This window comes from Ictidomys tridecemlineatus, chromosome 10 (assembly GCF_052094955.1).
Source record: "Ictidomys tridecemlineatus isolate mIctTri1 chromosome 10, mIctTri1.hap1, whole genome shotgun sequence".
Taxonomy (NCBI): domain Eukaryota; kingdom Metazoa; phylum Chordata; class Mammalia; order Rodentia; family Sciuridae; genus Ictidomys; species Ictidomys tridecemlineatus.
This window is the reverse complement of record NC_135486.1, coordinates 121,975,749-122,003,297: the sequence shown is the minus strand read 5'-3', so window position 1 is coordinate 122,003,297 and position 27,549 is coordinate 121,975,749. Positions and strand designations below refer to the sequence as shown.

General features: G+C 50.9%; 1 protein-coding gene and 1 long non-coding RNA gene across 8 annotated transcripts in view; one reads left to right on the top strand and one right to left on the bottom strand.

Moving 5' to 3' along the window:
• The window catches only part of Caln1 (calneuron 1), a 319,860-nt gene that overhangs the window by 180,312 nt on the left and 111,999 nt on the right, over nucleotides 1–27,549 (top strand). For 6 of the 7 annotated variants that reach the window (XM_078023952.1, XM_078023954.1, XM_078023955.1 and 3 more), the window contains exon 4: nucleotides 17,587–17,699. In XM_078023952.1, coding sequence (XP_077880078.1) covers nucleotides 17,587–17,699 — 113 coding nt within the window. Of the gene's footprint in view, nucleotides 1–17,586; nucleotides 17,700–18,027; nucleotides 18,335–27,549 lie in introns of those variants that run through there. The other variant, XM_078023957.1, reaches the window with a different exon arrangement.
• On the bottom strand, nucleotides 11,365–15,421 carry LOC144367481 (uncharacterized). Its single transcript, XR_013426910.1, has 2 exons — nucleotides 12,207–15,421; nucleotides 11,365–11,863 (listed from the first exon to the last, which is right to left on the bottom strand). It is a non-coding gene; the product is annotated as an uncharacterized LOC144367481 (long non-coding RNA).

Sequence of the window (27,549 nt, the reverse complement as noted above, 5' to 3'; positions counted from 1 at the left end):
AAGTGACCTGGCTTCGTGAACTCTCACGATGAGTCTGGAAGGAGGGCCAGCTCCCGGCTGGAGACTGTGGCCACTCAGAGACGTCAGGACTCTGAGTCAACAGCTCCTCGCTCCCTGGGTGGCCCCGTGGGTCAAGAGGTCAGATACGGTGTCCTCACAGGACGTGTTCAAAGCCAAATGTGTCCCTCTTTACAGGACCCCCAGGCCGTGCTCCTGCATTGCCTGGTGTTCCCCAGGCATTTTGAAAGGCTCTTCTGTGGTTTTGCAAAGTCGAACCTGGCCCCTTCCGTGCCATCTGAGAGTATGAAAGGTACGGACCTAGAAGACTGGATTTCTTTAAACTTTGATTTAAAAGATAACATATGGTGCAATGAACGGCAACACGTTCAGCACACAGAGCACTTTAGCCATGCAAACAGCAAAACCCCCAAAGCCTCTCCTTTTGCCATGGTTTCTAAGTTGATGAGAGATATTGAGCTACATTTCTTTTCTCGTAATGTCCTTGGTTTGGGTATCAGGATGATATTAGCCTTATCAGCTATGAGTCGAAGTGGGTATTCTGCTTCTTTTTTCTGCATGAAATTGTGTAGAATTAGCGTTATTTACCAACAGAGACAGAAAGATTGTTTGAAATGGTTGGTAGAATTCGCCAGTGAAGCCATCTGGGGCTCAAGATTTATCTCTGGGACGTTTTAAGCTCGTCTGAATTTCTCCAGGAGTGCTGTCTGGGTTCTTTCATCTTGCTGCCTTAGGAGTCAATCATCCACTTGCTTCGTCATTCCTGCTAGGGGTGTAGACGTTCTATCCGTCTACACTAAAAACCCCACCAGACAATGTTACGATTTTTGTTTTCATCCATCAATTATTTTTTAAAGAACAGAATGAGATAAGACTCATCTATTTATTTATCTGGATCTTGTCCAGTCCTGATGTTCTAAGTTCCTTTCTGATGTCATTGTCTTTCTCTCTGAAAAACATCCTTTAAAAAGTCTTTTGGAGTGAGTCTGTTCACGATGATTTTCTGTGCTTTTCTTCGTCTGAGAATGTCTCTATCTTGGAAGGTCATTTTCACTGGAGACAGAATTCTGGGTTGACAGTTCTTTTCTCTTGGCATTTAAAAAATGTGGTTCCACTTCCTTCTGTCCTCTATATTTTATGATGAAAAATCTGTAATCATTTGAATCTTTGTGTCCCTGTTGGTAATACATCATTTTCTGTCTGCTGTTTGAATTTTTCCTTTGTCTTTGCCTTTCAGCAACCTGATCGTGTTTTGTCTGAGCAAGTATTTCTTAAAGTTTATCCTGTTGGGGGCTCACTATTAGCACATTGGAGATTTTTTTGGTCATTATTTCTTTAAAGAATTTCTTCTCTTTTCTTATCTCCTTTTATAACTCTACCAATATGAACATTAGAGTTTATGAATCACAGAAAGAGAGGAGAAAGACTAATGATCCCATCAATTTATCTTCAAGGTCACTGACTCGTCTAAAAAAAACCCCACTATTTTGTAATTGAATCAATTTATAGAGTTTTTATCCTTGTTTGTTATTTTTCTTTTCCAGTTCTGAGTTTACATTGCTTTATATCGATGCCGTTTATTTCTTCATTGAGACATTCTGCCTTTCCATTCCTCTCAAGACCATTTGCCCACATTTACTGCCTTATTGCTCTCATGGGGTTGCTGAAAGTTAATCCTAACGTGTGTGATTGGCATCTGTCATTGTATTTTCCTATGCAGGTTGACATTTCCCTGGTTCTTCATATACTGCATGCTTTTTAGTATAATCTAGACCCTTGGAATATTGTGTTGTGGGACTCTGGGCCTTCTGTGCATGCCGTGGTGAATGCTGATATTTTTGCTTAAGCAGGTCATTGGCTGGGTTTGGTTTAGTCTGCAAGTCCTGACCAGCTTTCTGTAGGTTGTGGTTCCAATGTCCTCTTAGCTTTCAAAGACCTTGCAGTGTGTTCAGATCCTCTCTGCTGTGCCGAGAGAAGGCATCCAAGTGCTGTGTCCCCTGAAGACAGGGCTTCTGTGATGGAGCGGTCCTTCTCCCTCAGGGCTTTGGCGCCATAGGTGACTGTGGGCTGCGGGGGAGCGGTGGAGGCGTGGAAAGCATCCTCCTCCCTCCTCCCCAGCTGAGCCCCAGGCCCTCCTGGAGATCCCACCCACACATGCCCGCCTCCAGGCGTCAGCGCCTGGCCTCCAGCCGGGGGCACTCACAGCTCCTTGCTGGTTTGGTGTTTTCAACTTCTGATAGATCCTTTCCCCCCAAGCCACCAGCTACCTGCGTGCGTTGAACAGCTGCCCTGCACTCGGCAACCTTCACAGTGGCATCTAGCGGAGGACCCAGGGTGGACCGTCCCTCCAGCTACCCAATTCCAGAGTGTTTGGAAACATTCACAGCAGTTTTCTTCAGCCTAAGTGGTTAATTAGCCATTATATCACCAGTGAGGTCGCTGTATCTGGGCTGCGGAGGGCTGCAGGGGAGTCACTGACACACTGAGCGAGTGCCACAAGGACTCACCAGTGACAGGGACATCAGCTGTCACTGGTTGGTACACTGTGAACATCTGGGCCCATAGCTGACAATCATTCTCAACCCCGATGGCTAAGCTCTGACATCTATTGTGGTTCTGTTTCTTTGGGGAACTCTGTGTCTGCAGTAAGATTTCAAAGCAAATTAATTCCCCAGTAGTTTCCGTTAAGTTTAGTTTGAGGAACCTGTGCACAGACTTCTCCTCTCAGGAAGCTTTTGCCGAGACAGGAATCAAGGTGGGGCTCCCTAAGGACTGGGGGCGGCCGGGAGTGTTCAGTCATCCATGTTTCTGTGGCACTTGTTATTGAAGTCTTTGTCCCCAACGTTGTCACTTGAGCATGGCATTTACACACCATCCTCACAATGGCACTGCTGGAGGAGAAGCAGGCCCGCGTCCAAAGGAAGCATTCCCCTGCCCTCTGACCTCTGACCTCTGAGGTCAGGAGGTCCAGATCTGGACAGAGATGAACAAAGACGGGCACCCCAGGCTGGGTGGTGCTCCCAGAGGGTGTTTTTTTGTTTTATTTCTCTCGACAAAGATTCTTTAAAGAGACCATTTAAAAGTAAAGAATTCTGCATATCTCTTATGTGTCCTAAACTTTTTGAACTGTTTAATCCAATTCTCAAGTTTTAGTTTAAAAATATAAGTGAAATTGGATATTCTCAATCCGGGAAGCATAACATTTAGATTTAAGTCCAAATTTAAAACGTTGCGTCTTCAGTGAAATGGAAACATGTCAAAATGATTACCCTTCCCCTCTTGACAGCAGGGTCTCAAAGCTGACAGTCTCAGGAGTTGCTGATTTTCAGCTCTGGGTCTCAGATGCGGAAGCCGTGGCTTCCTGGGCACACACCACGCCACTCTGCTGGCTGTGCCTCCATGTGCCCCGTGCCCAGGACCTGTGCCGAGCCAAGCATCCTTGTCCTGGGGAGTATTCTCACTTCCTCATGCCCCACCATTTCAGTTCAGAATTACCATTTCCCAAAGTCCTGCATCCTTGGCCGTCTGTCCAGTGTGTGGACACAGAGTGAGGGAGGGGCCAGGGGTGTCCTCTAACGTGTCCAGGCGGTTCCAGCCCCAGCAGCCCCACAAGCTGATCATGGCTGGAGATAGCACAGATGCACCTGTTATCATCCAGGTCTCAGCTGGATGAGGTTTGTGAGGCAAATAGATTAATGGGCTGTGATTTTTTCTTTTATATATATATATACTTTAAAAAAAAGTAATAGTAGAGCCCCGAAGAGCATTTTTCCACCCAGTTCTAATTTTGCATGAGATGATCTGGCTGGTGGTTACATAACCTTCTATGCAGTGTGGACTGGTGCCAAGAGACATCTTCCTTCTGGACTACTTGGGACATCGTGGTCCCTGGCCCAGACAAGAAGCCATCAGAATTCAGCTGCCTTCCCGCCTCAGGAGAACCATTACCAGTTGTGAGTTGCTTCATGTGACACTGACAGCATTAACCAGAAATAGCTTGCTGTTTATCACACACATCACTTGCCTTCACAGAAACACCCAGGACATCTAAAACCAGAGGGCCACTGATGAGAACCGCCTCTGTCAGGCTCAGCTAGGTGACCCGTGTTGCTGTGAAGGGTTTTAATAGAATGTCAGGAAGAACGGGCTGGGAAGTATAATTTTGATTTTTTTTAACTTATTGGCTTAGAAGAAGGTGGAAAGAAAATAGGAAAACATCATCTCTGGGTGGTGGGTTGATTTTTAATTTCTTTTAAAATATTTCTGTGCTTTTCCATCCTTCGCTATTCTACATAATTCAACAGTAAACAACACAGTGCACGAATCTTGGTCCACATTTCTGATCACTTCCTTGGGACAGACGCCAGCGAAGGAATTACTGAATCAAAGGAAATGAACATTAAAGGAGAACTTTTGATCTCTGCAGCTTTGCCAAATTAACATCCAGAAAGGCCGGGCCGGGTCTGCTCCTGTCACTCCCAGGGAGGAGGCTTAGCTAACTGCACATCCAGTCTTTTCACATAAAAATAAAATCTTTGCAGACCGGGGACGTGGAAAATGCTATCTCATTATTGCCTTAATTTGCATTTATTTTCATTTTATTGAAGTTAGTTGAACATTTCCCGCGTGGATCACATTTATACTTTCTCTTTGTGAATTATCTGCCCATATCCTCTCGTGTTTATCTTTTAATGAAGTTCTTTGTAGTTAAAGAACGTTATTCCACTGCCGTGTTCATTGCGTAGTTTTCCTAGTTTATGGCGGAATATCTAATGCCGTCTCCAGCGTTTTTAACATGAAGAACGTGTTCGAAAGTCTAGGAAGTTTAACTCTTCTGCATGTTTAAATTGATCTTTAGCTCAGAAAAAAAAAAATTCCTCTTTTTTACCTACATATTCCTCTACTTTATGTCTTTAATATTTTAGAGTCAAATACAAAATGAGGAGTGAAATGGATTTTTTTATTCCTGAATTCTTAACCTATCTTTCTAGCATTGTTTGCCAAGGGAGCTTCTTTTTCTTCTGCTCAGGGATCCCTGTTTATCATCGATATCTACTGGGCCTTATTTTCTAAGGTCTTATTTTCTAGGCTGTGCCAGCTCCTATCCATTCCCACATCCTTATGTCTTTCATTATGGTGATTTTGTGATACATTTTATTGTATTTACAAAACAGCATCACTCTTCTTGATACTTTTTAAAGGTTTCTTGCCTCTTTGGTCTTCCAAATGACCTTAAAAATTATGGAAAAACCTTCAAAACAGAAATTCCATGATGGTTTTTGTTGGAATTGCATTAGACGTAGCAGTTAATTGGGAAAGAGTCTACATCTTTACAACAGAAGGGTTGTTTTCTTTAGAGTCCTCTTTATATCTCACTAAAGTTGTGTAGGTTTATTCACATGGGTTCCAAAGACCAAATTTTAGCTTATTCTTGTTTATTTTGTTGCTTCTTTGCGACTATAAATCAGAATTTTTTAATACTTATTTTTTAGGTGTAGATGGACACAACACAATGCCTTTTATTTTTTTTATGTGGTGCTGCTGAGGATTGAACCCGGGTCCCGCCTGTGCTAGGTGAGTGCTCTACCGCTGAGCCACAATCCCAGCCCCAGAATTTTTTCCTTTACTTGAGAAATTTTTCCTACTATTTGTTTAGTCACCACAGTTGATGATTACTGGCTTCTTCGTGGCTGAAATCAGGATACTGGAGTCAGATCTCTGACATTGGCCAGAGCAAAGAAACCAAGTCTCTCCTGGTCCCCAGCGGCTTCCCTCACCAGGGCGTAACTCTGGGTGTGGCGCCTGCAGGCAGAGAGTGCTGGAGAAACATAAGCTGCCAGGATAAATCTGCTCTTTGGTTCTTCCTTTAGAACCCCTGTCCCTCACAGGCTGGATCTGGGGGCTCTAGATGCCAGGCCTTCTGCTTGCTCCGCGCACACCCCCCCCCCCCATCTCTGCTGGTTTGTTCTGGGTGGTGGCTCCTGCGCTGGCTGTGTCCCCAGCTCTTTGACCCCACTCCTGCAGGTCTGAAAACCTTGCACTGGTCAGATCTTGGGAGCACTCTGATGACAGTACTAGGGACGGAGCGCACGTTTTTCCCTTTTCTTTTTGCTCCCGCCCTGTTCCTGGGTGGGTCCTCTCCTGCTGTAGGCCGTGGAGTCAAGCGCTCCCGTTGTCCCCTCTTGTGTCTCCATCCTAGGGAGCTGTCCTTTCCTTGCCTTCCCAGGCCTCTCTCCTCCTCTGCCAGGTCAGAGGGCCTCAGGGCAAAGGCAGGGGAGCAGGGGGGAGCAGGAGAGAGCAGCTGGGGTGGGGGGGTGGGGTGGGACCTGGAGTAAGTGTGCGTTCCCTGCGGAGGCGAAGCAGCCCCTCTCTCATCCTGAGCTCCCCACCAAGGAGCAGGAAGTCACCAGCCACAGAGCAAAGGTCTCCAGGCTGCCAGGGTCCTGTGCTCCCTGGAGGGGAACTTCCTGGGCTGGCAGGGACAGCAGTTGGAGCCCCTGCTGTTGCTCACAGTCCCTTACTCTCATCTGTCGGGTTTTCTAAATGGTCCTGTGGCCACATGAGACGTCAGCCAAGTGCCCAGTGCCCACCAGATTCCTTGGACTTGCGAATGGGGCTTTCTGTCCTCTAGATGGTCCATCACGGGTCCTCGGGGTGGTGGTTACCTTCTTTTCTCCACCCTGTCTTCCATTTTCACGTGTATTCCAAGTCGTAACGTTGAATAAAGTGCACATGTTAATGGGCACTCTCCCCGTGTGGGGACTCTCTGCCTGCCAGGGAAGGATCATACTTTTCCTAATGTAAAGAGCGTCCTTTAGAAATCGTGTACTTTCCTCAGATCCTTTGCAACACTGAGAAAGAGAGAGGGGGCGGGGGAGAGAGAGATCACTGCATTTTTATTGTATCTATTGATTTGATAACTGTTATCTTAATTTCTTTAATATTAAATTGGACTCAGGCCCCACACTGATCTGCCCTGGGCCCGGGTAGGTCTTGCTTTTAGTGTGTTTTAAATTAGATTTTCCAGCTACAGCTTTAGCATGTGAGATGTGTCAGCTGTTTTCTTTTTGTGTATTTTGGTATCAGAATTATATTGATTTTCCTGTTCTTCTTACTCCTGGAACAGTTGATTGAACATGGGGCGTCTATTTCTCAATGAAAGAGCTTGTGCAGTTTTTCCTGGTTTAAGAAGCTCTTTGAATATTTAAAAAAATTTCCAGTTTTCAAATGTAATTCTACCACTTTCTACCTTTTCTTGAATCAATACTGATGAGCCCAGAAAGCCCCTAGTTTCACAAAAGTGTCAAAACTGCATTAGCTTTTGGCTTTACCACGTATTTCATGATTTTTCCCCTCTCATATTTGTTGCTGTGTAACTTTTCATGCTGTGATTTTAATTGGATCTTTCTGGACTAGAGTTGCCGGTCGCTCATGGATTTCATGGTTTGCAGAGTGCCCCCCTCTGTGGTGGGGGTCACCAGGCCTGTGTGCATTTCCCCTGCCTCACCCTGACCCATTGTCTCTCTTTCTTTCATGCCTAACTTTTCTAAGTTTTTCAGTTTTTTTTCCTTTCCCTTTTTCCCCAGTCTGTTGAAGTAATGAAATTATTTATAGTGCTTTGGAATTTATCCCCGAGGACAACGTTAATTAATTAATTCCTACGTAATTGAGATATATAATGTTCTCACTGTCATTTTCTTTAAATTTATTATTTCACTCTTGCATTCTCCAGGAGAGTGGCTTTGGCTCAGGAGTGATCTAGGGCCCTCTGCTTCAGGGTGCTATTAGGTACTGTTTTCTTGGAGTTTGCATGGGAACATGGGACCTACCGATTTCAGCTTTGGTGAATCAGTTAATGGGTGTGTGCATGTGTGTGTGTGTGTGTGTGTGTGTGTGTGATCTAGCGTGGTTTATATTTACGCCTGCTTCGTGAATACCCCGGGGCTGTATATTGGTCTGAGACAGCACCCAGCGTAGGGCTGATAATCTAGTAATTGCAGTTGTGTTGTTTAAATTTTCATCTTAGAACACAGTCCAGCCTAATGGAAAAAGCAAAGGCTCAGAGTCCAGATCAGCCGTGGTGCCCCTGCCTGGCCTGCAGCACGTCACAGTGAGTGGTGGCTTCACTCGTCACCCTGTCCCTCTTGGCTCTGAGTGTCTGTGACTGTACGTGGGTGTCCTCAGGTGCTTGTGTTTTCCTTCCTTATGGAATCCAGGCTTCCAGTTTGTGCCCTTGGTCACCATTGTCCTTGTCCCTGATTTCCTTTCCTCTGCAGTTGGGGCCTGTTGGGGCTCCAGGTCATTCATGTGCTGCTACTTGTCAGTGCCTCAGTGCCTGCTCCCTGAGGCAGCCCGTGTTCCCAGGGTCACTGTGCTCACCACACAGCGTCACTTACCACCACCCCATTCTGAGCAGCAGAGTGGAGCGCCGTGCCGAGCAGAGGTGTACACGTGACAATGTGACAGGTCCCGTGTGCAGATTTCAGCTTCCCCGACACACAGCGAGGCCGCTCTGCCGTCCCACACAACCCTCCCTCCTTTGAGCTATTTATTTAGCCTATAAATGCTGCTGGTAGGTTTGGCCTTCACAGCACCCACCCCCAAAATATGAATTAAAAGGACAAATCGGAATAGGTGGCTGTTTTGCCACAGCACATGGAAGCTCCCCGAGGGCAGTGTTCATCCACACCGTGCCCCAACAGGTGCCCAGGGCTCTTCTCTCTGGTGGTCAGTCCTGTTCTGGGGCTGGTTTTCCTCCAGGTGTTCAGATGCGTCCTCTGTTGTACTAAGCCCTGTCTTTCCCTGGTTTTCATTCTTATCATAGAGACTGCGGATCCCAGCGCTGGCCAGGCACCAGCAGGTGTGGTGTCCTGGGGGCCTTCTCTTCCCACCTGGGTCTTAGGATGGTCAGTTGTCTGGTGAAGTGTGGGGCAGCCACGTCTGGTTTCTAGGAAGTGGTCAGAGAAGGGTGCAGGACGAAGCTTTTCTCCCCTCCTTCCTTTTGCCAAAGCTCTCGATCTGACGAGAAGGGTTTCCAGTGTGCAGCCTCTCGCTCGGGGTGGATGGCGTGCAGTGCTATGTGCAGACCCTGGTCTCTGGCTTGGGGTGGATGGCGTGCAGTGCTATGTGCAGACCCTGGTCTCTGGCTTGGGGTGGATGGTGTGCAGTGCTGTGTGCAGCTACAGCTCTTCTGCCTTCCCTGCCAGGAGCTCCCCAGGAGTGCTGCCTGCGTGGCCGCAGCTCTATTTCTTCATCCCCCTTCCTGGGGCTGTGGACACCACACTGCTGTCCAGGTATGTCCTGGTGGATCACGGCCATCCTTGTCCTTTAGAAGACTGTGGACTTTGGTCTGTCTCTAGGTTCATGATACTTCAATGGGAAATTGAACAAAAGGAGATCATCCTTGTCCTTCTTCACCTTGAAGTCAGGATTATTCCAGGCCCATGGCACTGGAGCCCTCGGGGTGCTTGCTCCCTGATGTCTTCCAGATCCGACTCTTAAACCACAGCTACTCGTTGAAGGCTGGAAAGTGCCTTGCCCTTGTTGGAGGAGCTGGGGTTGAGGCCTGGTGGTGGCGTTCCCCGACAGCCCTCCTCCACGTGGAGGCTTGAGAGAAACACGGGGCTCTTTCTGCCTTGGGCGCAGGGCTAGGTGGCCAGGCTTCCTCTGAGGACCTCGGCCCTGGATGCTCCTGTTGCAGGGGTGAGCGGCACAGTCTGGAATGGTTTCGCCTGTGAGTGTGAACTTGTCACATTTCCTGGGAGCCAACTCTGGTGATGAGCTCCTGCTCCTCTTTGGGGTGGGCGGGGATGGAGGGCAGTCAGGAGTCAGGGAGGTGATGTCACTACCCGTTGATTTCCTTGCTCTGCTTTGGCCACTGATGTTTCCCACTCCAACGTGGAGTAGGAGTCAAGCACTTCCCAGGCTCATTGTTCTTTATTTATAATACACGTAAAACCCCTGTGCTCCTGTCAGCTCCCGGGAGGTGGTTTCGTGGTTGCTGGCTGCTGGCGGAAGCAGGCTGCTGTGGGCTGCCTGGGCCTCTATTTGCTCTTACCAGCCAGGTGGGACAGGCCAGCCCAGGAACCAGGAGGTGGGACACTGCAGGCAGGAGCAGGGTCCCCGAGGCTGCTAGTTCTTCCAGGAAGCAGCAGAGCCTGGTGCCGAGGTGAGCTCCTCAGGCCCAGGAGGACTCCACCTGTGCCACCAGCAGACGCAGGATCCTTGTCGAGGACTCTGAGCCACAGGAAGCTGTGCGTCTGTCCCCGCCCTGGGTGGAGTTGAACCACTGGGTGGACAGCTGCGGGTGGGCTTGGGTCTTCCTGCACCTTCTGAGGTGGGGAGTGGGGGAGGGCACTCAGGCTGTACTAACAGAGTTTCTTAAGAGCCGTGAGCAGGGCCTGGCTGGTGACTGCGGTGTGGGCTGGGGCCTGCAGCCAGGCAGACGGGCAGAGCCGCCCGGGAGAGCCGCCTTCTCAGGGACATGTGGGGCAAGGCAGGAGCCGTTTCTGGACGATCTCGAGGATCGCTGAGAGGGGTGATGTTGTGCCTGTGGAGGGAGGACGGGAGGTCCAGCTCCTGAGCCACACCCTGCTCTACCCCAGGAAAGACCAAGGATGGGGCACCTTGAACAGGGAGCTGTGAGAGAAAGCTGCTGTGCCCCACAGAGCCCTGCTTGCCTGGGACGCCAGCTGCCTAGGTGTCCCGGCAGCCTGTGCCCGGTTCTGCCCTCCCTCCCCTGTCCTCTGCCTTCTAGGAATCACCCAGAGGGTCACAGACAACCGCATTCTTTGTTTCACATTTTAAATGTATTTAAACAGGTGATATGATGTGCTTCCAAAATAATAAAAAATATGTATATACATAGATACACACACATATAAATATATTTAGGGGGGATTCTGTGAATAAGGCAGAGGGGGAAGTGCCAGCAGGCTGTCTCTCCGCAGGACAGCAATTACCCTGGCAGAATCTGTCTGATCAGACCTCAGAGCTCCAGCCTGCTAGGGGCTCGCAACTTTCTGGGGCAGGATCCCATGGCCGATTGTGCCCATGGGTGACCCACTGTGGTCTGCACATACCACGGACTGTCATTCACCCTAGAAAGGAAGGGCATTCTTTTTTTGCGGGGAGGGGTACCGGGGATTGAACTCAGGGGCACTTGACCACTGAGCCACATCCCAGCCCTGTTTTGTACTTTATTTAGAGGCAGGGTCTCACTGGGCTGCTTAGGGCTTCACTTTTTGAAGCTGGCTGTGAACTTGCCATCCTCCTGCCTCTGCCTCCAGAGCCGCTGGGATGACAGGCTTCACCACCTCACCCAGCAGGAAGGACATTCCTTAAGTATCTGATTCACGTTGTATTTATTTTATTTGTAGAATAATTATTTTTTTGTATACTTAAGCTTACAACATGACATCATGGGATACAGACAGATAGTAGAAAGGTTACTATAAGGAAAGGAAATTGACAGACCCATCATCTCAGTTACCCTTTGTTGTAGAGCAGCTGAAATGTCCCCCTGTGGCGAGGGTCCCACATGTGGCACAGCTGTATTATTGATAGCTCCGGGTGCTACTCCAGATCTCTAGGCTCTTCCTGTTGTGGGCTACAACAGGATGGAGAGTGGGTGTGATGCTAAGTGAACAAGCCAGTCACAAGGACAGTGGTTGCGGATTCCACCCGGGAGGCACTGAGAGCATCGGATTCGATGGGGAGGTGGTGGCTGGGGCTAGGAGGAGGGGAGGAGCTCTGCCATCACTGTGGATATTTTGCAGCAAGATAGAGTCCTGAAGATCTCCGGTGGCCACCGTTGTGCAGCACAGCATTATGGGTATCTCTGACCCTGTTGAGTTGCATGTTGAAATGGCCCAGGTGGTCAATTTCACGTCATACAGATCTTACCACAATTTTTAAAAAAACAAAAGAATCTCCGCACCCTAGTCCTTCGCCCTCCTGCCCAGACTGTGCCATGAATAAATCCCTGTTATTAGTTGTTTGGGGGAGGACAGGCTTCCAGATATTTTGATTAAAATATTTATCTGAGAAATGATATGGATATTCTCCTTGATTGTTTTCTGGCCAGATTGTGGCACACTGTAACGTACCTCTGAACCTTGCTTTTGCATACCGTGAGATTCGGTCTTGAAGACCTTCCACACCTTCCCGTAGATCACAAGACCTCTTACCTGGCGTTAGCTGTTGGGTACTCCAGGTGCCCCCCATTCTGCCAGCAGCTCACCACCAGCCTTCCTGAATGCATCTTCCTCCGTCCTCTCCAGGGTTCCCAGCCTCAACATGGCAGTCACCCCATGCCTTCCCTCTGGCCCTCTCGGTCCCCGTGTCTGGCCTGTCCGTGTAGCACTCTGCCTCCCCTCCTCTGCCCTGTCCTTCCTTTCCTACTGTCTTATCTCTGCCCTTCCTAGGGCAGCTCCGTCCTTCCAGTCCAGCCCATGCAAGGTCATCAGGTCTTGGGCACACAGGGCACTGAGCCTGGGCACTTGCACTGTCTGTAGAAGGCCAAGCCCTCAGCCTGCCCTGACTCTGGGCCTGTCTCCTCCCCCCCTCTTCACGGGACTTCTGGTCCTGCTCCCAGGCCCTCTCTGTCCCTCCTGGTGTCCTGTCCTTGCTCAGGCCGCTCTCCTTGTCCCTTTATGGCTTGGTAGTATCTTTCCTTCCTTTGAAGACTCACTGCAGAGCTGTGAGAATGACCTTGGAAGCCCGTCCCTCTGCCTTGTCCTGCCTGAGCTCAGAGCCTCTAGGTCATCAAGCCACGGCCTGGTTCTGTCCTGGTAAAGGCCGGCCGAGCTGTGCCTTCTGCCCCTCTGTTGCCCCAGGAAGTCACCCGCTCACCGGCTCTTTGCAGGTGTGGCTGGAGCTTGGTGATTGGAACGGAGGCTCACATGCATTTTCTTCACCGCACACGCCCTCGCTGCCCCTCACGGCCCCCCCCTTTCCGTGTATTCTTTCCTTCCTTGTATTTTGCAGTGGTTTTATGATGGTTCTACCTCCTGGTAAGACGTTGCAGCTGGCTGGTCTTAATGAGCGCTGTGCAGTCCCGGCCCTCCTGCGGCTTCCTGCCCTAGTTCAAGTTCGTCCCTGTGACTCGGGGAGCAGTGGGAAGCAGGAGACGCAGTCCTCAGCAGCAGCTCCCTGCACTTCTTGCTAAGTGGATCATGACATTTGCAAGCTGGGGAGGGAGAAGGAGGCTGGGTAGGAGTGAGTTCTCTGTTTTCTGCAGTGACCTTCTTGTTCAGGTGCATAAAACAATTTAACCCTATATATATATATATTGCAATTGGGACTCCTCTGCCTTCTATGGAAGGTAGCGGGTCTGGGAGAGGCTCAGGTTGTCTTGGGGAGCACCGGATTTGGTGAGGGTGGTGTCCTCTGACCCGCTGGGCTTGCGCAGGCCTCCCTTATCAGACAGGTCTTCTGTGGGGACTGGGCCCCGTGGGAATGGGCCCTCGGTGGAGAATGCTGAGACCCTGACTCTTGGCAAGTGGCAGTTGGGGCAGTGTATGGCTTTTAGCAGTCGTCATTCGCATTAAAATTCCTGAAGGCCTTTTCCCCTAATTTCCCAGACCAACGTGCCATCCAGAGAAGACCCACGGTGTGTGCCTGAGGCAGCTTCCAATCCAGAGCTTCTCAGTCCCTTCTCCTCCTGCTCCTCCTCATAGGAGCCAACCCACAAGAGCTTTTAGATCTCGTGTCTCCCCGGCTGCCCTACTCACAGGGAATGGTAATAGCACAGAGAGACTGTATTTCTGCTTGTGTACTGTGGCCCCAGAAGAGCCACAGGCCATTGCAATACGCGAATATTTGCCCCCTAAGAATCCACTTTGCCCCACATCAGGGCTTCTACGTTCTCTGTTGAGTGTGCACACTCCTGGTCGGAGACCTTTGGCCATCCAACCCCAGCTGTGCCTAGTGGAGGTGACTTGGGGTAAGCAGAGGTCTGGTGTCCATATGTGACTGTGCCTGTCTGAGGCTTGGAGTCACCTGGATCACCTGGAAGATGTCGAATGCCGAGAAAGTGGCCCAATCCTTCCGTGTGTCTTCCCCTTTTTAAAGTATGGATGATTCTTTGGACAAACATCCTGTTCTGCATTCAAGGTAATCTTCACTTCCTCTTAACGAGGGCAGTTATTAGATTCAGAGGCACAGCGATTTACAGCCCTGGGGAGGACGGCCTGTTGCTAACCAGAACAGGCAGCCAGGACACATGGTGCCCTCTCTGCCTCTGCAGGCGGCCAGTGGGGCTCTGTTTAGTGAGGATTTGCTCATCTGAATGGCACCACGGCCGCTCTTGGCTGCTTGACTTCGCTCTGATGCTTACCAGGGAGGCTGAAATTCTGGATCCCTGCCTCCTGCCGAGTGTGAGGGAGAAATTGATTTCCTCGCAGTAGTAGTTCATCGACTGTCCCGCCCCATTTGGTGGCTTAATCTTTCCTTTCCCACTCACTTGCCACGCCTCCCTGATTCATTCCAAAGTTGTATCCGCACTGGGATCTGTTTATGGACCATTTGTTCTGAATTATTGACATCTCGGTGATGACGTCTGCCTGGATTTTGGAGATAGGATTTGAATGACTGTCCTGGGAGGCAGGCGCACTGTGAGAGCGGATTGACTGATGGGCCTGCCTTGTGGCAGACTCCTGTGTGCAGGTGCCCGGGCTGTCTCTGCTGGCCAAGAAAAGGTTGTGATGGGCTCCTGGAGGAGGTGCCCTCTCTAGCAGTTACAAGGGTGCAGAATGCCACCCTGATGATTTACCAAGGCACCAACAGTGCCCTGAAGGCTCAGTTTTGTGTGTGAAGTTAACTAATTCCATCTTTTGGGTGGTACCAGGCATACCACGAAGGATCCAAGAAATGCTGAATTGCAAAGGGAAACCCAGCAAGAGACAGCACATCTTCTCCGCACTGCACAAATACATCCCGAGTGCTGGGTACAGCGTGGACTATACAGAGACGCTGCAGACCCGATCCCTGACCTTGCAGAACTCCCAGTCCAGGTGGGAGACAGATGTGCAGGTCAGGGGATGGGATGTAAGGCGCATGTAGTTAATAGGAGGTGCAGAAGAATGTTTGACCAACTCTGCCTAAAGAGCAGGAAAGGTCAGAAATAAAAAAAAAAAACAAAAAAGGAGAACACAATGTGTCATCTCTGTCCTCGAGCACAGATGGTGCTCCCCAGGTGGACAGACGGGGGAGGGCACCCAGGGGAAAAGGAAGGGTGCAGAAGAGGGAGGGAGGTGGGAGCATGGTGGGGCCTTCCGGGTGCTGGCAAACATGCTCTTATGGCTTGGATGTGAGGTGTACCCAGGAGCTCCTGTATTAATTCGGGACTTGGGAATGACTGGATTATGAGGGCTGTGTGGATCCATCCTAGTTTGAATGGACTTACAGTGTGGTTACTGTAGGCAGGGGGGGTGAGGCCAGAGGAGAGGGTCACTGGGTGGGTCCTGGAAGGTGTGTCTTCCTAGTGTCCCTTTCTCTCCCGCCCCCCTCTGCTTTCTGATCCCACCATGAACTGAGCAGCTGTCCTCTGCTGGGCCCTTCTGCCATGATGTTCTACCTTACCTCGGGCAATGGAGTCTGCCTGAGACCTCTGAAACTGTGGAGTCCCAAATACACTTTCTCTCCTCTAAGTTGTTCTTGTTGGGAATTTTAGTCACAGTGACACAAAAACTAAGTAAAACAGATGCCACTGAAGTTTATAGAGCATGATCGGATTTGCTTTGGGGGAGGTGATCTCAGCACCGTATGGAAGAGAGCTTGAGGTGAGAGTGTGCGGAGAAGGCCATTCCACTGGTCATATGACATTCCTAACTCGGGGTATTGACCCTTAGACTTATTGTCCCTCCATGGTTGTCAGAAAGGGAACCATCTATTGGAATATGAGGCAGATGGGGCAGCCACAGGTAGACAAGAGGTGAGACTTGGTGGTTAAACTTATGTTGGGTGACAAGGTGAAGATGACACTTCTATCAGGTACAGCTGTGGAACTTGAGGTCCAGGGAGGAGCATGTGTGAGGTGTGGCCATGTTAACTGGGAGGTACTGGTTCTGGGTGGGCTTTTTGGTGGAAATACAGTTGTGCATTGGTTAATGGCAGGGATACACTCTGAGATATATATCAGTACCCTGTAGAGTGTACTTACGCAGACCTATAGCTGAGAGCCTGACATGGTGGCCTTGTGCATCTGGACCCGATTAAACTCTCACTTTTAATACGACAGAACAGTTTCATTGACAAATTTGTCACTAATGCTTCTCAATTTGCTTATTTCTATCTTGTTAGTCAGCTTCGCATTGCCATGATCAAAAGACTTGACAAGACCAACTCAGAGGAGGGAACATTTCTGTTGGGCTCACAGTTTCAAAGGTTTGGTCCATGGTCCTCCAATTCCATTGCTCTGGGCCTTAGGTGGGCAGAACATCATGGTGGAGGGGTGAGATAGGCCTTAGGTGGGCAGAACGTCATGGTGGAAGGGTGTGGTGGGCGTTAGGTGGGCAGAACATCATGGGGGAGGGGTGAGGTGGGCCTTAGGTGGGCAGAACGTCATGGTGGAAAGCAGCTCAGCTCATGGCAGCTGGGAAGCAGAGTGACAGAGAGGAGCCAGGGATGAGATGCTGTCTCTGAGGACACTGCCCCAGAGACTCACCTGCTCCAGCCACGCCCCACCCACCTACAGGTACCACCTGGTTGTCTGCACCAGTTGTTAATCCATCAAGTGTCAGTCTATCCACCAGCGAGGCTACAGCTCTCATAATCCCATCCTCTCACCTTGGAACATTCCTGCATTGCCTAACGCAGGTGCTTTGGCAGGACACGTTTGGCAAGAGCCAAACAACAACTATCGGCTACTGTACAATAGGCTATAGGGTGTGTGTGTGTGTGTGTGTGTGTGTGTGTGTATGCGTGGGCACATGTGAATTACAGCCTGCTGCTTCTAAGGCCATGACACAAAAAAACAATGTGAAATTAATCCAATCACGAGAGAAAAAAACGATACGAGCAGGAGGTGTGAACAAGAGGTGTGAGGCTGCTTCTGCACAAGCGGCCCCCTGCTCTTCACTCTCAAGTAAGGGAAAGGGGTGGACAGTCCACACACACCAGAGCACTTACCTGTTACTGCTATCAAGCAGTATGTGCTGGACGTGGGCATGACTGGCAGTGCAGTGCACCGTGTGTCTGCACCAGCGTCTGCAGAGATGTGCTGATGGTGCATTGGGCTGGGACACTGCAAGGATGGCTGTGTCACCAGGCGATAAGAACTTTTCACTTCCTTGATAATCCCTTGTGTGTGCCTCGCTGACCAACGCAATGTTCGGGGGCACGTGACTGCACTAGGGTTAGGAACGTGGGTAGTAGATATGCCAGCAATGCTGGTTTCTCCTGGTACTGGGGTGTTGTAAGGACGTTGGACAATTTCTAGCAGTGCCTCCAGCTCTTGTTCACTTCCTGAGGTCAGGCCAAGGCGAAGAGGGTAGAGGTGTTTACTGCTGGGTGCAGGAGGTCAAGTTCAGCCACTTTTCCACTTACAGCCATGTCTCTTTCTTTCAGGAGATGGCCAGGTGGATTTTGATGAATTCATGACAATTCTTGGGCCCAAACTGGTGTCTTCAGAAGGTCGTGATGGTTTTCTTGGAAACACAATAGACAGCATATTCTGGCAGGTAAGAACATTTTTTTAAAGGTTAAATTTGACAGAAATGTGTGTCTGGAACTGACTTAGTCTGAGTTCTTGAGCTTCTGTGCAGCACACGAGCTCTCTTCTGAGCAGGGGGCGACGTGCCTCAGTTAAGGTCCATGCTGTGTCCTCTGATGGAGGAATGGGAACTCCACTCATTTGAGGTTCAGAGGGGTAGGACATCTCCCCTCTTGATAGCAAGACTTTTGCCTTGGGGAGAAAGGAGATTCCTCCACTTCAGATTCTTTTTCCTGGAGACATTTAAAAAGATACCTTGATCTCTGACCCAGTTCTGTCCTTGACCCTGGTTCTAGGAGGTCCTTGCTGAGAGCCTGGCGTGGTGGCCTCGTGCATCTGGACCCTATCACACTCTCACTCTTAATATGACAGAACAGTTTCATTGACAATTTTGTCGCTGATGCTTCTCAATTCGTTTATTTCTATCTTGTAAAATCGCTTAGGAGACTCCTCATATCTACATTCTAATTAGAGTTCTACGAAATGATTTTCACATTAGTTCTCTAATTTTGAAATGTAAATATTATTTTGTGAAATTTGGGAAATGGTTTGTCATCATTATTTTAATAATTTGAGTCAAATAAATTGTCAAGTTAAATTGAATTACTGGTTAGGCACGTAAAACACTGTGCAAACACAGTACGGTTTCTTTAATTTCTTGATATGACTTTCCCTCTGCACCAGGGCTATGTCTGTGACCTAGTAAGGGTTCCAGGTGACAAGTCTCTCTTGTCTTATTCTGTCACTCAACTTGCATTTAACCAACAAGTATTGACTAAGAGCTTGTTGTAAACCCTGAAGGCTCATCGGTCATTGTGAGTTTTACAAAAAGCATTCAAGACCAAGTCCTGGCCATTTAAGAGTTTGGCGGAAGGAATGCAATTCAGAGAGAAAACAAGGGAGTGGTGAGTGGGTGTGGTGGTCACCAGACTGTACTGTCCTTGAAGCCAGGACTTCACGTCAGAGCCCCTTGGCCTGGCCCATGGCCCACAGGGGCCCTCAGTGGTGGAGTGAACAGAGGTCCCCGAAGGCAGGGAGGCATGGTCTTGGGGGCACAGAGGAGGTTTGCAAAATGGCGGCACTTGCTTTGTTCCTTGACGTACCAGGAAGCTCTCGGGAACCCCACTTGCCAGATGGAGAGAAGCATGGGTGACGGCAGGTACGGTTGCAGGCCTGCTCCCTGAGTGTCAGAAGGGGGGTGCAGTGAGGATGGGGTGATTTAGGCCCTGTGGGCAGAATGGACAGGGGCCTGAGGGGAGCCAAAGGGGGACGCTGCCACAAATCTCCCAACTCACTCTTACAAACAGGGCCACAGACACGCCTTCGCAGAGGAGGATTTTAGATTGGACATGCAGAGTAGGAGGGGTGGACAGCCCTTAGGGTCTGGAGCATCAGGAGGCTGTGCTGGAGACCCAGAGGTGGGATTCCTGAGAGCCGCTGGGTGAGCTCTCCAAGGGAAGCCAAGTGGCAGGGGACAAGCAGAGACAAGGCCAGGTCCCGGAGGAGGTCCTGCGGCAGCAGGGGCACAGCGCTGGCGCACACTGATGTTGGGTTCTCACTGGGGTCAGGAATCTCCCTGGGACCCCACTCCATGTGACAAGAGTATTCCTCTGCTCCCGTAGCCCTCCAGTTATGCCGTGACGGTTGGAAAGACAGACAGAACTGGAAGGGAGCACAGAGAGATGATGGAGACCTCGCTCCCCTGGCCGTCTCCCAGCCCAGGCGGGTCCACAACTCAAGGGCACCTTCCCTTCCTGATGTCCCTCTCTGTTCGCCCCCAGTGCTTCCTACCGTGGCCACCCCCAGGGCCACTCTGATCTACAAGAATGCTCCAAGGCCCTGAGTGCTCGTCCTGGCTGCACACTGAGAGAAAGGAGCCCTAACCTTCCCCCTCACATGGCTCACTTTTTGCTCACTTCTTCCAGGGTCTCCACGGAGTGCCCCCAGGGCAAGCGTCCCTCTCACACTGTGCTGATGGCCTCTGGCATGACTGGGACACATTAATGTGCTCATAGACACTCCGTGTATCCATTTTACCAAAGACCCTTGTCCTGGCCCAGGGTGGCAAGATGGGGCGTGGGAAAGAGCAGAGGAAGACATTCCACTCTGAACACGGCAGTGAGGCCAGAGAGGCTGCACAGAGCTGCTCTCTCCCGCTGTGCTCACAGGCTCAGAGCTTACGGCTCAGCAAGCAGGAGCAGGAGCGGCTCTCAGTCCTCAGTGCTCAGCCTCCCCTGCCTCCCCTGCCGCATGCCCACACAGAGGCAGGAAGCAGTTTGCAGAACATCCTGAGCCCCCAGTCTTCCTGGGAGAGGCTCACGCCCCTGGGGCTTGGGGGGTTTCCTGGTTTAAACCAAAGCTGTGGGTGTGTGTGTGCGCGCATGTCTGCACATGTGTGCACCTGCACGGGTGTGCGTCTGCACATGTGTGTGCACCTACACGTGTGCGCCTGCTTTGCCATAGTGGCTGCAGGAAAGGGGAGCAGGGAGAGGAGCAGATGGTCAGCTTTGTGCCCATGGTGCCCAGGCAGGGATGCTGATCAGGAGGAGCTGGTGCTCTAAAAGGTCCATCCTGCGTAGGAGGCTCCACCAGGCTTCCCGCCAGAGACAGGTTGCCATGGAAACAGATACACGTTGCTTACCTGGAAGGGAATATCTGTGGTTTATGGGTGCGTTAATAATACATCACACCAAAGTCTAGAGACAGAGACAACCGTAAAGACTTACTGTGCCACGTGGAATCTGTGGGCCGGGAACTAGAAGGTGCTGTTGCTGGGTGGCTCTGGCTCAGGGGCTCCTCGGAGGGTGCTGTGCAGGTATGGGCTGGTGCTGCAGCCATTGGAAGGTTTGGCTGCTCCTGGAGGATGCACTTGGAGCTGGCTCGCTGGCATGGCTGGCCAAGGGGTGCCAGCTCTTGACAGAGGCTTCCGGTACCCGCAGGGGCCCCTCCACAGTGCTGCCTGCCCATCCCCCTGACCTGGCAGCTTCCCCCAAAGCAGAAGCTGCAGCAACTTTTATGACCTGACTTTGGAAGTTAACTCCGTCATTTCTGCAGTGTCCTTTGGTACACAGGCCCTGCCCGTCCAGGGTGAAGGGCCTGGAGGCAGGAACATTGGGGCCTTGTGGAGACTCTACCAGAGAGGGCTCAGCTCCCGTAACTGGGCTTCTTCAACCCGGTGTTGCTGCCTCAAGCCTTGGTTTGCCCCAGGCTTTGAGGAAGCCTGAGGTCAGGGCTGCTCTCTGGGTCACTGTGGAGTGGCTCTCCTAGGCAGAGGCTCATCTTCCTAATCAAATCTGTTCTGTGCTCTTTCCTTACCAGCATTCTAGCTTTCACTGTCAGGGGTAAAATAAAGTCAAATGAAATCTGCAAAAACAACTATTTATCGCTTAGCGCTAGTCCCGAAATTATGAGCTCCTGGCTCTCTGCAGGAAATTGGCGTCTGTGAAGGTGGAATTTAACTGGCTACAAATACAGCTGCTTCCTAAGGAAGAGGCCCCCGTGATGTGGCACTGAGCACCCAGCACGCAGCCCCCTGGGGGAGGCTCACCGAGTGCCCACACCCAGCTCCAGAGCCTCTGTGACTTTACCGTGTTTGCACTAGCCTCTCGTCGGGTCTCCGTGTCTGCTGGTTCTGCCAGCGGTCCTCTTGGAAGGGGGCTGTGAACTGTTTGAAGTTGGCTGGGTCCTGGTGTGTGGCAATGACAGAGAGGAGGGAAGGAAGAGCCGGGGGCCCACTCGGGTGGGTCTGGCCTTCGGCTTGGTGCTGCAGGTCCACGGTGGTGGCTAAGTGCGGTCCTCGGGGCATTGCTGCTCTGCCATCCCTCTGAGCCACACACCAGAGCCCAGTTAGGTCCCAGAATGAGTCTGAGAGGATGGTGGAGGCCCGAGAGGCCCAGGAGCGAGGCCCCACCGTGTCACACACAGCCTGCGAGGAGCCTTCCTTCTCCCTCGGCCAGGACATCTGCGTGGCCGGGGCCAGGACAAGCTGAGCAGCCTGGGAGGTGAAGCAGTGCAGCCCACAGGGCCTGGTACTCCTGGTAAACTCCTCTCCCTTCCAGGGCAGGGGAGTGGGCCTGGGCCGGCCTGTGTGTGTGCCCTGGCTGGGGCTGCCCTGGGGCCCAGGCAGGGGATACCCTGAGGCCCAGGCAGGGGGTTCCCTGAGGCCCAGGCAAGGGAACCTCTGGGGCCCAGGCAGGGGAGCCTCTGTGGGAGGGTGGTCCAGGTTCCTGCTCTCATGGCCCCAGTCAGCCACCTCACCAGCGTTTGCTGGTGTCGGGTTTCTGTTTTGAGAAATGAAACACATGCAGTGTCAGCAGACAGAGCTGCCTCTGGACTGCCCAGGGGGTGGGAATGCGTGAGGGGGACAGGACGTCCAGGGTGCCTGGTGTGTTTAGGCAATGCTCTGCAGAGCTCCTGGGGCCAGGGAGCGGAATGCAAGCTCGTCATTGCCACAGAGGGATGTGCGCGGTCACCACCCAGCCTTGGTCCAGGTCTAGGCCGTTTGTCCATCACCTTGCTAAGGCCCTGGTGATCCTCCCTCAGGCTCCGCAGCCTCCTCCGTGGGAGATGCACAGGTGAGGCAAACACCTGCCAGTGCTCCCCCCACTTGGCCTCCTCCCCACCCAAGTCTGGCCCTTGCCTGCCTCCCGCCCCCCTGGTCATCTTCCTCTGGTTTGGTCCCGACTGAGTCCTCCCCAGCCCAAGGCCATCATCCACCTGGGGCGCTGGCAAGCTGGCTCTGCTGTCATGCTGAGGCAGGCAGAGAGCATCCTGGCCTTGTGACTCGGCAGCTCACGGTGGGTGCTCTGTGCCCCATGGTCGTGATATGGGAGAGGGCACCCATATCGCGGCAGGCTCAGGGGATCCCAGATCCGTGGTGCCTTTAAAGACTGGGAGGAAAGACAGCAAGATGCGGGGTGACTCCGTGGTGGGAAGACGGGCAGCGGATCCCCGTATTTTCTAAATACCAACAGTGGGCATATGTCCCTCCTTCATTAGGAAGAGAAGGGAGTCGCTGGTGAGCCAGGTGTCTGAGAATCCCTTCACCTGTGAGGTGGACCACCCGGCCCCGCGGCCAACGCTGGCAAACCTCGCAGGGAAAAGCCAACGGAAGTGTTTGATCACTTGCTCATGTGACACCCTGGAGCCAGGGCCCAGACCTAGGAAATACCTTTGTCAGTGTCAGGACAGCTGGCAGGCTGGTGGCAGGTCTCTGCACACGTCTCCCCTGGCACCCGCAGGGTGGCTCCCCCAGTATTGTCAGTGTGCCACTCTCTGGAGTAGTGGGTCCCAGCTGCTATTCTCCCTGGCGCCATCCTGGGGGGACCTAAACCGTGTTCAGCGGTGACGCCTATCACGGGTCTGCTGGGCGGACCGCGCTCCGAATCCCCGAGTGATTGTACTGAGTGTGCGATGGAGAAGGGGAGGCGTCCGGTCAGGAGCAGCTCCCCAGTGTGTTCCTGGACTGTCCTCAGACCCACTGCACCAGGCGCCCTGCCAGCTGGTTTCCATGGCCCCCAGGTGACTGCCACTCACACCCAGGTGAGAACCACTGAGATACCAGACTTGAAGGAGCCTGAGGTGTGGGGAGGGCAGTAAGCCAGGTTCACAGCCATGAGGGGGACCTCATTGCCCTCTGTGATGCAGACCTCGGTTCCCCTGTGACGAAGACCTCGGTTCCCCTCTGGGTTTGGTATTTGGGGTTTTCTGTTGTCCACAGCCATGAGTATAACTGGTTTTACTCCATGTGACACTGCAGTTTCAAACGATTTTTTTAAGGTAAAAGAGGTTTTGTGTCAGCAGGTGGTTAATTTCTAAGCAGGAAGGGCTAGGATGGGGATGAGAACTGGCCCCTTCACTGGGCCCTGCCCTCCAGGCCACGCATAGCAGCCAAGCTTTGGTGGTTGCAAGAAGCCCTGCGGCCAGTTAACCCAGGCAGCTGCGGCCGGCTGGGCGACCAGGCTACCACCAATGGTGTCGCCGTCTGCGGGTCACCTCTGTCAGCACCGTCGGATCAGCAGTTACCTCCATTGGCTGGAGGCTACAGATCCTGATTCATGAGTTCATAAATCTTTGCTCCAATAAACTCTGCTACGTTTGATTGATCCAAGGAATTAACTAGCAGAGATGACTTCCTGAGCATGAAAGCCGAGAGAGGATCATAAATAAAACTCTTCACTGAAAATTATACAATGTTCTGAAAGCTACTTGGTGATACTTAGCCACACCTGTTGCCTGTTTAAATCCTACAGTGAAAATCAATGCCATGTCCAGGAATCTGAGAGATCCAGAAAAACAGCCCTAAAGGTGGGATACTGTATGATTATTTAAAATAATATTCTCATGTTATAGTCGGTGGAAGAGGCCAACATAGAGGTTGGATTTGTAGTGTAATTGCCTGGCCGTTTGTGGTGGTGGTGGTGGGGGACTTGGACCAGGAAGCAGACTCAGGTCCCCACAGGTAGAGGAAGATGAAGATGCAGTTAGGGTAGCAGACAAGCTGAGGAGGCTCGAGCCTCAGCTCCAGCCTCCACAGTTCATTTAGCCTCTTTTTACTTACAGTCTGAACCAGAAGGCACCCTACCCCCAGGGTCATCAGTTTGACGCTTGTTTACAGGCACTATTCAGGACTTCAGGTTCCTACCCAGAATCCCAGTGTGTGTGACCTTGGTTACACACTACCTAGGACTCACAGCCCTGGCTATACCCTAAAAACAAACCCTAAAACACACAACGTAGCCCACGGGAAGCCTGGGCCTGGGGCCTGGCTGTGGCATTCTGGGCCTGCGGCTCCGTGTCTGTCACTGTTCCTGTGTGTCCATCTGTTGTACTTCACTTTACAGTCACTTGTCTTCACCTATCCTGTACCTGTTATGTTCACCGAGAGGAAAACTGGATGGAGTAGAGAGCAACTGTTATTGACTGGAATCGAGGTCACTGTCATTGTTTCTTTGCATACTTGGGACTTTCTGAAAGTTCTCCACATAGGCTGTAGGGTGGGTCCTGTTATCATTCAATAAAGTCAACAAAATCTCAAGTTAACGAATCTCATTAAAATACATCTGTTTTCAAGAGTGGAATGAAAGAGTGATTGGAGCCAAAGGGTCTCTAAAACCGGTACCCACTGCTACACAAACAGGCACAAAGTCCATGTGAGGGTGTGAAAGCAGGGTGTCAAGGTCAAGTGCAGCCAGCAGCAGCCAGGAGGAAGCTGGCACCTGGGGCTTCCTGTCACCTTCTCCTGGGGAGACCAGCGGTCAGAGGCCTGGCTGCAGGGCTCCGTGCTCCTCCCCACGTCCAGGTAACCCACGTTACAGTAGAAACTAAGGCGAAGGTAATGTTGAAAATCTCTCTGAAGTAAATTCAAAACCCACAGCTAGGCGGAGCCGACCAGCAGCCTCAGGCTGAGAGACAAAAAGAATCCCCGCGGGGCTGGCAGGAGGGTCCCGCACTAGGGGCTCAATCCTTCTTATTAAATTTATTTGATCACTTATTTTTGTGGTGCTGGGGAGTGGACCCAGGGCCCTGCCTCTGATGCCCAAGGTTCTCCCGTGGCCCTGCAGCCCCAGCAGAGATGAATTCTCACGGCCAACAGGAGCCTCCTGGGGGTTATTCAAAGCTATTTTCTTTTACTCAGTCCACTTGTCCTCTGGCGTCCAGTGTGTAGGGGTAACGAGGACACTGTATGCACTTGGGAGGTCTCGTGGAGAGGAGAGAGGGAAAGGAACCCTTCCCTCAGGGCCTGCGTCTTGGCCCTGAAGAGGGGGAGGGGGTCTAAAGGTACCAGCAGGAGCAGAAGGCTGGCATGGCGCTGGTGGGGACCTCTGGGCAGGCTGACCGGCTCAGGTAAACGGGGCCTACTGTGCTTCAGGGTGGTGCTCCTGGTGCACCCTTGACCACGGACGGCTCTGGGGATCTTGATGCCCTAAGACAGTTCTGAGGTTCCCAGGCTCAGCCAGGGAGACACAGGGAGATGCCACAGCCATGTCCCTGCCCTGTCTCAGCCAGGTGCCAGGCTGCGGCCCACACTGTCCTTAGGGGCCATGTGGGTCTACTTTTCCTACTTTTGCTGTGGTGAATAGGATTTGATTTTTCAAGGTGTATTTCCATCTCCTCCTGCCCGTCCAGCTGAAGGCAGGTCTGCTGGTTCCTGAATTCTCTCATTAGCAGCGTCTTGTCTGTTCAGCTGCTATAATAACCCCAGGACTGGACGGCATGGAAACAAAAAGCATTTTTTCTTCAAGGTTCCGGAAGCTGGATGCATGACCGGGTTCTGGCGAGGGCCTCCTGGGTGGTAGGCAACCAGCTTCCCCGTGTAACCTTGCGTGGTCAGAAGGGCAAGAGGGAAGTCTGGGGTCCCTCGTGGACCACTAATGTCATTCCTGTGGGTCCAGCCTATGACCTCTTTGCCTCTGAAAGACTCCCTGCTCCAGGCACGATCACGTTGGTGCTTGAACCCTTCAGTATATGAATTTCGGGGAACAGAACAGCAGTGCTAGATTTTTCCATTAATTTTCTTACCTTATCTTGTCTGCAAGACTTTGACTCCAAATAGTAGCGACTTTGTGGCAATGTATCTCTTAGATCCATTTGTACTCACTGGGAACAGAGTCATCCTAAAACCTCTAGAGGTGATGGGTGTTTCAGGACATTAACCTCTAACCCAAAGATTTTTAACGTCATGAATGTCTGTCAAGTGTCTTTTGACTGTAATACTAGGATTACGGGTGGTTCCTGCTTTGAATTACTGATACGAGGTGGTAGTTAATGAATTTCCTAATATTAAATAACTTCTGTTCCTAAGACTAATATTTGTTGTTGTGGAAGGTCATTTTCTTAATGTAATTTGAATTTATAATGCAATTTTAAAATTTGATTTATGATTAATTTTGATTTTTTAATCCATATTTATAAATAAAAGGAGACTATAGTTTATAGAAATTCTGTGTCATTGCTAGGTCTGGAAACATCGTTATACCAGTGTGAGAAAATTAATCTACTAACTGTCATCTTTTGTGACCTGCAGTAATCTCTATTTAGTATAGAATGTACTCGAGACTTTGAATTGGAGTGAGCCAGTTCATAACCTGTCAGTCCAGTGGTAGAGCGGTTCTTGTTTTTGGGGGTAATTGTTTGATAAACATTAAAAGTTAATTGTGCTTCAGTCTATTTTGAAAATTTACCTTACCCTCAGGAAGTTCCCGGGTCCTCAGAATCACCTCTTTATTAGCAGTTACTTGCAAATATGTGGCTTGGAAACTAGTTGGCAAGCATTCTCTTTCCATTATAGCTTCTCCCATTGTAACTGTTGTTTTTCTCATTTCTATTAATCTGACGGGCCAGATGGTGCTCTATTTTAGTAACATTTGGGAGAAAATATACTCTTCTATTGAATGAAAAGCTCTTCTTATTTCCTGTTCTCTGCTCTAGTATTTTCCCTTGGTCTGCGCTAACACTTCCCCTCCTCTTGTGATGAGGGACAGTTTTGTGACACTGGCTCTTTGGTCTTTATTAGCTAAGGGATTCGGATGTGAACCCTCTTCTCAGTGCAGCCTTTCCCTGTCCTGAGGTCTTGTTGACTGCTGTTGTCACTTGTCACATGGCCTATGATTGTGCTTAGTCTCTTTCTTTTCCGTAGCTACTCGGGAGAACATCACTGAACATTTTGGTTCAACGTGCTGTTAATTTCTTGCCTTTGCGTTGTGATCCGAGGATGCTGGCGGGTGATGTCTTTGTGCCGATTGTGTCCATTCGCATTCAGCTGCAGCAGAATGATGCTGGGGTTGGACGACTGGCCTCCCAGTTCAGGAAGCAGAATG